The sequence below is a fragment of the Xiphias gladius genome, chromosome 21 (genome assembly GCF_016859285.1).
Source record: "Xiphias gladius isolate SHS-SW01 ecotype Sanya breed wild chromosome 21, ASM1685928v1, whole genome shotgun sequence".
NCBI lineage: Eukaryota > Metazoa > Chordata > Actinopteri > Istiophoriformes > Xiphiidae > Xiphias > Xiphias gladius.
The window spans coordinates 20,896,132-20,908,229 of NC_053420.1; the positions used below are offsets into that span (position 1 = coordinate 20,896,132).

At 38.7% G+C, this 12,098-nt stretch overlaps 1 protein-coding gene across 3 annotated transcripts in view; it reads right to left on the reverse strand.

Moving 5' to 3' along the window:
• Positions 1 to 229: 229 nt before the first annotated feature.
• Positions 230 to 12,098, reverse strand: part of kif21b (kinesin family member 21B) — a 62,913-nt gene continuing 51,044 nt past the window's right edge. For all 3 annotated transcript variants that reach the window (XM_040115843.1, XM_040115842.1, XM_040115844.1), the window contains 2 exons: positions 8,687 to 8,886; positions 230 to 6,123 (listed from right to left, as the gene is read on the reverse strand). In XM_040115843.1, coding sequence (XP_039971777.1) covers positions 6,075 to 6,123; positions 8,687 to 8,886 — 249 coding nt within the window. In that variant the 3' untranslated portion in view covers positions 230 to 6,074. The remainder of the gene's footprint in view (positions 6,124 to 8,686; positions 8,887 to 12,098) is intronic.

Sequence of the window (12,098 nt, forward strand, 5' to 3'; positions counted from 1 at the left end):
TTTAGTGCATTAAACTTTGGAAAGCAAAGCTATTCACTTTACAGTGATATAATACAGAAAAAGGCAGCAAATCCTCGCATTTGAGAGGCTGGAAACAGCACATATTTGGAATTTTTGCTTGAAAAATGAATCAGACTACATATGAAAAAAGGGCAATATACAATAAATTTATATCAGGATGCAGAGTTAATGCATTCAAACATATTCATCACACCAGGCTGAAAGAGCGTTGTTTTCAACTTATTTATTTTCTTGAGGGAATGTTGTATCCTCCATTAAATATGTATTTACATTATTTACAGTTAAAACATATTTTACATGGCTTGGTCGCATGCACATTGTCATATGTATATTAAAAAAAAAACTGTACAAACATTTACACTCTTGAGAGGGAGTAGTCTGTGCAATAAAAGGCACAAATGACCTTTGACCCTGCATTTATGTCCCACAAGTACGTATTTCACAGACAGTGTCGCATATTGTATTGACACATGTGAGCTCAATATGACAACACATACACCTGGAGGAAAAACTAGCTGCAGCTGCAGAGAAGACGTGTGATGGTGTGCGATAGTGATTAACTACCAAGCAGCAGAGCAGTTAAGTGTCCTCTTGATCAGCAGCCCTCTTGATTGTGTCTGAATCCAATCCCATCCGCTCAGCAGCCAGAGGCAACGTTGAAAGTCTTTTCAGCCATAATCATAAAGTGAGAAGAGCCGGCCACTGATTTAGAACAGAATTCCACAATCTGTAGAACAATCTACAATCCTGTGAATAATTCTGTTACAGATTCAGGATGTTAAGTGAATGATTATCAGTGTCCTACATACACATTCTGTTTCTTTAAGGCCTGTTGGCTGAGGCACAAGGCTGAAGCTGAGACACTAGCTACTAAGGTTTCATTTCCTAGTAGTCAAAAGATGGTCGGGCTGGGCTGGGTGGGAAGTGGTAAAGGTGGTAATCACTCAATCAGTTTGACTGGCAGCTTGACTCTCCAATCTGTTCTGTGGTTCGATATTGACACGTAGAAGGACTGACTAAAGCCGCTGTTCACAAAACTTGAAGTTTTTTGCCTCTTTTGTTTACCTGTGAAAATTGGTGCAGTCTACGTTTTGCTTTCGGCCAACTGACCATTCATTAAACCCCACCCCTGAATAGCCATTGTCCATTCATAGCTTAGCAAATGCAATTAGTCATGGCAGGCCTGTGAAGCTTCGGGTTTCCCCACATGCTCAAACGATGTGCATGGGGCTGTAATGCAAGCAATAATACCTATATATAAATATTTTTTAATCCTTTACAAAAGTAAAGACACTTGAGAAAGAGTGTAAGGAATAGGTAAAACACTGTTTATCTGCTCCAACATAAGCTGCAAATGTTTGCATGTCTGGCAAACTAGCATACTATTGAAAGCAGTAAACTACTGCTATTTGCAAAGGCAAGGGGCGTATCATTAAGTAACTACATTATTATTTGGCATTATAGGTTACGTTAGAAAAATACCTGCACCTGAACATCAATTGTGTTGGAGTTACGGTGCCACTATATCACAGTTTAGAGTAAAGATGGCGGCTCTGTTCACTGAACAACTGTGTTGCTTGTCCAACTGCTTTTCTGTATGTAGAAGCCTGTTTTTATTTGCTTCTGTGTGAGGAATGAAAAGATTACTTTGAATTTTAAGGTAAATCTCCCCCCGCTATCACTGTAAACTGAATGTATGGAGCGATAACAGAAAAAATGACAGGCATAGCAACAGAAACTAAGGGTGGCAGGGTTTCGCGAATGGTCGGTTCATTTTGTGTCCCCAGGTGAGATCAATGGGGAAGGCTTCATGCATTTTTTCCCCACAGGGTCTTTTTTTACACTACCACTGAGGGGCACCAAAGTTGGACATTTTCAGTTACAATCATATGGGCTTTTAAGCGTGTGCGAGCTGTTTAAGTGATTTCTGGCTTTGGTCAAACAAACAGGAGCTACAGGAACCTAAAACAGATTTCCCCACACTTTGCTGCAGAAAACTGCCACCACCTGGTGTACCCATTTGGGATTGGTGAGGGATATTGATCAAACAATACTCACCACATTCTCAATCCCTTTCTGAAAGGAAATATAATAATGTATGATTTCCCCAAATTAATTGATGCTGATGATGAGTAATATGGCCTGTTTGTTGTCAGAAATATCAAGAAAAATGCCTGAATGCCAGCACACAGCCAGGAGAATAAGGAAGGAGTTGGACTCTCCTGAGGATCCTCAAAGGCTTACATGCAGCTTGGTCAAAGTGAAAATTCTCATTGTCATGTAACATTTACTATGAAAAGGGGACTTTAAAGGCAGGGACATACTGGGGACTGTCTACGTCTTGACTGTTATTTTACATATTGTATCAGCGCAAACAGTAATATCACTGATTTCTAAACCTACTGTAGAGCTAAACAGATGTGTTCTTTTCAATACACTTTCAGTGGTTTAAGCCTTGTTTGGGACTCATAAATGTAGTCTTTGTAAACTAAGTCTAAAACTAGGCTCAATGCATATCTGGACAACAGCTTGTAGAGTATTCACAGTAATGTTCATTATCCAAAGTGCATGTAAATCCTAACTTGCAGAGATTACACTGTGTTACTGGTGAGAAAGAAGTCAGTTAACCTGGACTGCAGCCAGTAATATTTAAAACGGTACAAGTATTTACACTTAATCAAGTCGTAAAGTCTCGCTGACATCGGCTGAAGTCCAACACTCAGAGCTTGGGGCAACTTTGCGTAGGGTTGATCCGAGGCCAGATAATAATGGGGCTTCTGTTTGGCTTTAAGAAATCTTCCAGCATAGCATCTTCTGTGAAACACTCTACATTTTTGTAACACATTTTATGCAAAATACATTGACTGTCAACACCTCAAATGCCGACAAACTTCCAGATTCTTCTGAGATTTTGATAGTAAATCCACTCAGGATTTAAACTTTCAGACTGACAATACAGGAGGAATGTATAGCCCACTCAATCGCTACGTTTTGAGATGTCCAATCAACCGATGAGCACCACTAACATCATGCATCCTTCAGCAAATGTACAAGCACAGGGCATATAAGCGAGCGCCTAAAGCTACAGTACAACAAGATCTTCTCTAGCAATAAGTAGGAGGCTGGACGAGTGGAAAAAAAAAAAAGAGAGAGAGATAAAGGCTGTCATAGCATTATTACCACTTGAAACACACCACCAAGCTGGTGAGCAGGGTCAGTCTTGTTAATTGGCACAGATAAAGACATAGTGTACAGTAAAGGGGAGTCTGGCTTTACAACATAGTATACAGCCCATTGTGTTATGCAGGTTAATTTCCCTACAGACCACATTTTGTACCAGTCACTCCAGGCAAACTACTATACAAATCACATATTTTATACATATTTCTAAACCATTAATTATGGTCAAAAATCAGTGCACATCTTCACAGAGTCTCAAGACAGTCAACCTTGGCCAGATTGGGAAGATAGTAATTTAAGATGCGTACATTTTGTACAGAAAAGCATATATATAAAATAAGTAAAGGGAGTCATATGCAAAAGCAAAACATGGAAATGAGTATTTTACAAAAAAGGGTGATAAACTGATAGTACCTTTTTTCTTAAAGTAAAAAAATGTCTCAAACAAGGCATTTGGTCAATTCAACGAGCTACCTAACTTCACAGGGACAATTAATGACTAAAGTATGACTAAAATTATCCTTCAACCTTTACCTGAGTTTCTACGAGTAGCAAAGTATTTCAACCAAGAACGCCTCAACAAATCCCCCCATCCACGTGTGCATTCATAAACCGCCCCCCATATAAAAAATCAAAACCCACATCATTGCTTTTGGAGAGTGTAAGCAGCTTCAAACTCATGTTGGATTCATCACATACCAGCAGTGCATACTCACTTATTGGAGGAGAATTTACAGAAAATATACTGAAAGTATTAACTAACCTCAGCACCTACAGTATGACTGCTGTTTTGTGATCCAAGCTTTAATTTAACTACATATGTGTTTGTTGTTCTTTTATAAGTAAGAGCACTAAATCACCAAAGTATTCTTTTTTTTCTACAGAGGGAGTGAGATTTCAGAGCTGAATAAAAATTAACTGTGATATAGTGATACTTACAGACATGGGGTGGGATTTTATACAGTGGCAAGACATCTGTATGACCAAAACCTTTTAAATGCTGTTTGTCATTTTGGAGTCATACAGAAACAGCCCAAATTCCTGAACTAAAAGTGACGTGAATGTTTGTTAGCTGTATTCAGAAGCATCAGACAATAAAAAGATAATTGAACTGACTTTTGAGAGCTTGGTTATTACTGTTGCCTGCAGGTGAGAGTATGTATGTACGTGTGTGTCAGTGGAGTGCTGCAATGCTGAATTTATTTCATTAAATGACACTAAATCAACACAGCGAGGGATGCCAAGACCTATCAGGCAAGATGGATAACCGAAACATCCACTGAAATCTTGTGTTTGTGTGTGTCCACAGTTTGTGCATATGTACGTGTTGCCCACATACATAATCTGCCACATAATAAGATTTGTACATCAGTGCACGGGCACAGGAAGTTTCTTCCTGTCCTTTAAATGTAGCAGCAAATAGTGGGTGGAAGAAAATTGGGATTTTAATAAGAAATCCCTCTCAGTTATGACCTACTTTCACCCAAGTAATCCTGCCTGAAAAGCAGCTGGTAGAGCTGCGAGACCTCTAATTAAATTGGCTTCCCAGAGAAGTTCAGTAGCTGGGAATGAAGTAGACTCTTCAGTAGGACTGGTCAGTCTGACACTGTCGCTAACCTTAAAGATCGGAGTGGAGCAGAAACCAGTCAGGGAGAAAGTGGTCAGGCTCCTATTAACATTTGCATGGAGGATATTTGGCAGGTATGGGCCACGTACTGTAGGTTGGTTGAGATAATGATCTGACACTCTGGCCTCAATGGAGTACCTAACTCCTATTTCTTTGATCGTGAGTACTGTAGGCATGTACTGTTTGTGTCATGTGCATCTGCAGCAGTGCTTCTTATTTTTGCCAGAGTTAGCACTTACAGAGCAGAGAACACAATCCGCTGAGATCCTCCGGAGGCCAGTGCTACCTTTAGTTGTGCTACTGGACATGTGCTTTGTTGTTTGCAAGGTCAGCAGCTAGACAGCTCTGATAGCCAGAGGGCCACAGAGGACACATCCACACAGGGATGAAGAACCAGACATTAAATAAAGACTTCAAAATTTCAAGCACCAAATTTTTTGTGCGTGGAGACCCGTAAAAATGTTCCTCCCACCTCATGCCAAAGTCCAAAACAACTTACGAGGTAGGGAAAATAATAAGTTAATAGAAATCATTAAAAAAAAAAAAAAATTAAACACGACTTGTTGAATGCAGTTAAGTTTCAGTGATATACTGTATAAAGTGATGGGTGTTTTGTGTAATTTTCCAGTGATGTCTAACAAAGATCAGTAATAGTCTACTGATAATCAACTGCGATGAACACATAGTATGACCGTCCAGTGTGTTCAGTATCAGAACAACCACAACACTAATGAGCACACAAACAGTCTTGAATGAAGTTCCATTTGTTAGGAAGCGTCGCTCTGGGTTTTAAATTCGGACCGTGTCTCGACTCCCAGACAATAGATACACGAATACACGTGTCTCTGAGCAAATTCATCTCTCACTGTTCTACGAGGTTCCTGAAACCTTGATGAAAGAACAGAAGGACACTTTTTCTTTTAATTTTCCTACCAACCCGTGGTCGTTTTCATGTCAGGAGAAATATTATCCATGGCCGGGAAGATGTGGTTTAACTTGTCCAAGTAGCATCACACCTAAATGGCACTTTCAAGTTGGCAGTAGAAAAATCTGAGAGGCAAATATTCTTTTTGCCTTTGAAAATATATTCCACTTTCCACTGCTTTATCAATTTGCACTTAGACAAGGGAAAAATAAAACACCTTGATTGCCTTGGAAATCTCATTACGAGGAGTGAGCAGGTCACACATCAGTGACTGAAGTTGCAGCAAGATGGCTGACAAAAGAAACGCCGTCATTTCAGTTGTCACCTCTTTCTCCACACCTTTGACAGCCAGATCTTCACTGTCTTGTCGCTAGAGAGAGGGGGGGGGGGCAACAAAGGGAGAAAATGACAGAACATCAATCAGGCAATCTTTTCTTTCAAAACAACCCACTGTGCATCAGACACAACACAAAGAGATTGACTTCAAAGTAAGCAGCACACACACATACCCACACACTACAATAAAGACCCTTTTCCACAATGTCAGTAAAAAAAAAAAGAAAAAGAAAAACACCACTCCAACCTCTTAGAAAAGTGCAGAACTAAGTATGATTCATAATTCTGCAACAAGTAAATTTAATCAGCCTGCCCACAGCTCTGCTACCAACTGACCAGGTAATTTAATTTTCACTTTTCTTGCACATTCCCACAGTGCTGGTCATAACACCTTGGACTAATCAGTTAGGCATTACACTGGAAAGCATTAAATTTTTCGTTGACACTAGCTCAAAAAGTTAGACTTGCACTGGGGTAGGTGTTAGAAGAAATTAAATTTCAACTGAGTGAATTCTGTCCTAAATGTAATGCTGAAAGTGTTTAAAAAAAATAGCTTGACCTTTTGAAAAATATGCTTATTGGCTTGCCCAGTGTTAGATGAGAACATTGTTACCACAGTCATGTCTGTAGGATAAATATAAAGCCACATACAGCTGGCAGTTAGCTTAGTATAAATAAAGAAAACGGGGAAACAGTTAGCCTGCCCCTGACCAACGAAACGTAACGTGCCAGACTCGCTACCTTGAAAATAAAATTTTTTCCCAAAATACCAAAAAATACCAAACACTATTATTTTTAAGTAGAGCAATAGGCAAATCAGACAAATCAGACAAATTACAGCTGCACACATGAGAAAAATAAAAGTTTTTCTGAGCAGAACTATGAGTCATTTGTTCAGTCAGTGAGAAGCAGTCTGTCTTAGCGGAGGCAACTGTCTGCGAAAATGAACCAGTAACCATGATGAAAGTTTTAAAAAAAAAGGTGTCATACAACAACTACAACGAAAAAACATCAGAAAAGAATGATAGAAGAATTTAAGCAAAAATTAAAAAGAGGACAGAAACAGAACATGGGCAAACAGAGAAGTGCAAGTACCAGACAGGTAAAGAAATAAAAAAGTAGGGGAAAAGAAAAACAGCAGAAATGAGTGGAAATTGGAAAGATGGAAATTAGTTTAAGAGAGTACCAGAGGAAGGGGGGGGGGGTTTGATGAGCGGAGAAGAGGCGATCACGGGAGACTTGTGGCCCGGCCCTTGATAGCCAGGACCCGTCGAGGAAGACACGGGGTCAAGCCTGGCACATAGCTCCACAACTTCACCCTGCAGTCACTGGGGTCGACGGGGGGTTAGAGAGGGAGCAGGAGGAGGAAGGCAACGGGGGAGAAGAGGAGGAGAGGACAAAGAGTTTGAGCAAACAAGAGGAAATATTTGTCCACAGAAGAAGTGATAGAAGAACAGGAACACGGGAAGCGATGATTAAGATTAAAGACGTGATTAAACAAGAGAGTGGGAAGAAGAGAGGACAGAAAGAAGAGGGTGTAGAAAGTAAATCACCTTCAGTGAAAGCCCACTAGTTAACTGAGAGAAAAATGAACACAGACGGACTAAAGAGACCACAGTATGTCCCACTCAGACAGACAAAAACAGGCAAATAGGCAAAACACAGAATTGGAGAAAAACACAATGTAGTGTGACCCTTTCTGAGCTACATAAGGCTGACACTCACGTGCAGCTTAATGCATCAGATGGAGCGATTTTCATATTTGGTAAAAGGGAAACATTTTCCTCTCTCAACCTCCAAAGCCTACCAACCACCCCTCTGGTGAGGCTGACACTATTCTATATTTTTGTTATTGTCAGCAAATTGAAGAGAAAAACCAACAAAATGTTCGTCCGTCTCTCAGTACTTTCCAACAACCACTCAGCCTCAAGCCCATTCATTTCTAAGGATATAACTCTTTAAAAACTAGTCATAAATTTATAGTTTGGTTTCTTAAAAAAGCCTTAGTAACTTTCTTAAACAGCTGGGCATTGTACTTTTCTAGCAAAAATTACTCAAACAGGAGCAGAGCATTTATTGGGATCTATTTTTAGCAGCAGATTAATACACATTTAGTGTTCTAGAGAGTATTGTCAGTGTGTGGGATTGATTTAAAATAAACTACAGTGCCTGTGTTCATTGTAATGGTAGAAAATTTCAGCCAGTGCAAAGCTGTGGCTCACTAATGTTTTTTAAAGTTTTTTGACAACAATGGAGCTCTATGAAACAGGGAAATGAGCTACATGAGGGTCTGGCTACACGGGCAATACGCACTTTTGGTCTTTTTATGGGATTTGTTGACGAGAAGAAAAATGTACAATGTCACCAGCCATTATCTTTTAATGCTTCTGTTTGACTTAGATTAAATTTGATAGTAAAATGCTTATTTAGACATAAGAGGTGTCTTAAACTCTCAAAATAGGTTATCATCTTCCAAAGAGGTGACTCTTTATCCCATTAATCCGTTCATTACATCCACAGTGCACTGCACAGATAGAGAAATTTGATGGACACTTCTACCTTACAGTATTGTGAGTTTTTTTTTTTTTTTTTTTTACCTTGATGCAGTGAAGATCTGTCTTGAGTTGGTACATATGGCGTTAATGGGGCTGTCATGACCCCTGACTTCTCCTATTGGGGTGAAGTTGTCTACGTTCCACACCTTCAGCACGCCACCCCGACAGCCGCTCAGCAGCATGGGCCGGCCCGGGACGTATGCCAGAGCGCACACCCAGTCCTTGTGGGCGTTAGGGATTTGCTGCGGAGTAAAGAGAAACGAGAGAGGAAAAGTGTCAGAGAGAGATAGATACTAGATATTGCGCTTTCACATAAATAATAATCCAGTGGTTTTGATGAGATGTGCCGTCCAAGTATGGCTTGCGACTCGCTAATACTATATTTAGAATCAATACCCATGTCTTTGTGTGTTCAGTGTTTTACAGTGGCTTCTAAAATGAGTCATAAACTGAGAATGGAGTTATCTGTCTTATGTTTACAAAAGATATCCACACTGACATGTGCCTCCATTTTATAAAGTAACGCAAGAGAAATAATAAACAGTAGCTACGAGTGTCAGAAGTGTTACAATTGTCTTCATTTAAGATTACAGGGCAACTAAGTGTATCTCTACATGACGTGTGAGAATTTGCGTACAAATAAATGTTATGTACCATTTGATTTGATTTTACAATCATACAAAATTCTGCAGCAATCCAAACACCCCTGGACCCCTTAAACTAAAATAGAACCTTTTTCTGATACCTTTGTAGTAGTTTAATTGTAACCACAGCTTAGCTGTTTGGAACAAACTGCAACACACTATAGCTTCTAATAGACATCATGCCTTTTATTTATTTATTTTCCTATATGTAATTTCTGCACTGAATGAAAGAGAAAATGAACCACGTCTGAGTGAAACATGTCTGTGATGAAGCACCACTGCAAAGGTGAGATGTTAAACATAATCAGTCCAAATACTACCAGTGTCCTAAAACACAGTACAAACACTCCAAAAGCTTTTTGGATTTTACAGGAGCCCTCATCAAACTTTTATCTTGCCTACACTTTGGGTTTTGCTGTTTTTTTTCCCCCCATTCTGTTTATCTCATCTAACTGGACTGCAGATTAGTTTATCTCTAAACAGTGGAACACATGCAAGGGAAGATAACTTTTATTACATTTATCTACTTTTTCTTGTTGTGTTTTATCACCTCCACCAAGGACATTATGTTTTCACCCATGTTTGTTTGTTTGTTTGTTTGTCAGCAGGATTACGTAAAAACTACTGAACCGATTTGTATCAAACTTGGAGGGATTTGGTGCGGTTTCCATTAAAGGTGTGCATCCAGGAATTTTTCACTTTCCTAAAAATTGCAAGATAAGGCTTTTTTTTGGACATTTTCATCAATATTTGGTCCTGGTAGAGGTATACACTCAACTGAATACCAATCAAGTTTGCTTGTGCCATTATATTCATGTTGCATTTTGAGATTAGCTTTTAATCAACATAACACTGCAAATAAAGTTCCTTTCCATTATTTTTTCCATCAGGTTTCACACATACTAATGTGTTTGTTGTTATCTTTCCATACATGTTTTCAACACTGCAGTGATTTAATCTGTTTAAAATCTGTATCTTTAGACATATTTGTTCAGATCTTAACAGAGGACCAACAAGTATAAATAAAAGGATATGTTTTTTCTCTTTAGCTGTCTGAGCGGGGGGAAAAAAGAAAAAGAAATCAGAAGTATTTTACTGAAGGTAATTTCATGTTGAAACAGAGCTTCAAGTCGTTCTCTGTTAAGGGATTCCTACTGTACAGTCCAAGCCAAGAGCAATTTTGTGAGCGACATTATCCACAAGGCTATAATTTACTCTGTACCACATAACCTAGTGCAGATATCACATTGCTTTGAATAAACATAGGTGTGTATTTAAAAACAGCGTGAGTCAGTTACACTCGAGAATTTATAATTCACAATACAACCTAAAAACTACTATCTGAAATGATACATTCTCCTGCTGGTGCTGTCCATTTAGAAATAGAAAAGATAAAACACTGGCAAAAATGGATACAAATGGACAGAAATAATGTTTAATTACACTGCTTTCTAACAGACAGTATGAATTAACCTGTGGATTCATGTCATTCATGACACAATGTTTTTGCCAATTTCGTCCATCCATTATTATGGACATTCGGTCTCAGCTGGTTGGATGTGTCTTAGATAGTGGATCTGGCAGTGACATGTGCTGTGTTGTAAATGTATGTGTAGAGACAGAGGAAGTTAATTACTTTTTATAAGCTCTCAAAACAATAAAACATTATCCGAATTTCCATAATATCAAAAAGATTCTCTTTTTAACATTTGAGCATACCTCTGTCCATTAGCCTCATGATTGTCCTCCAGTTTCATTTCAATACCCAAAACTAGATTAACCCAATTTACATTGAAGAACAGTAGTGTAATCTTTTGACATGTGACCACTCCAGTTTTGTCCAGTCTAGATAAATGATTTCACTGTCAATTCATTATTTGTTTGTGTATTAAATATATTATGTATACATGGGCATGAAATGGTTTGGGCACCCATGGTCAAAATTTATATTACTGTGTATATAGTAAGTGAGTAGAAGATGAACTTATCTCCAAAAGGTATAAAGATAAAGATTAAATATTTCCTTAATATTTTAAGCAAGATTACTTTTTTATTTACATCTTTTACAGTTTCAAAATAACAAAAAAGGAACAACATTCAATATTTTAAGCAAGATTAGTGTATTATTTTTGTTCTGAACAAGTTTAGAGTGAAAAAAGAAAAGGAGCATCATACAAAAGAGATTTGAGCTCTCAGATAACTTTTACCAAGGTCTCAGACCTTAATTAGCTTGTTAGGGCTGTGGCTTGTTCACAGTCATCGTTTGTAAAGGCCAAGTGATGCAAGTATCACTCCTCAAACCTTGTCCCAACAATCAGCAACAATCAGCTCCTCTAAGCAGCTTACTAGCACTCTGAAAATTAAAATAATTGATGCCAACAAAGAGGAAGAATGCTGGAAGAAGATAGCAGTGTTTTCAGTGTTTGGTAGCTGTTTCCTCAGTTCGTAATGTAATTAACAAATGGTAGTTAACAGGAACGCTGGAGGTCAAGTTGAAGTCTCGAAGACCAAGAAAACTTTCCAAGAGAACTGCTCGTAGGATTGCTAGAAAGACAAATCAAAACCCCCGTTTGACTGTGAAAAACATCCAGGAAGATTCGGCAGAGTCTGGAGTGGTGGTGCACTGTTCTACTGTGCAGCGACACCTGCACAGATATGACCTTCATGGAAGAGTCATCAGAAGAAAAACCTTTCCTGCATCTGCACCACAAAATTCAGCATCAGAAGTATGCTAAACAAGCCTGGATACATTTTGGAAACAAGTCCAGTGGACTGATGAAGTTAAAATAGAACTTTTTGGCCACGATGAG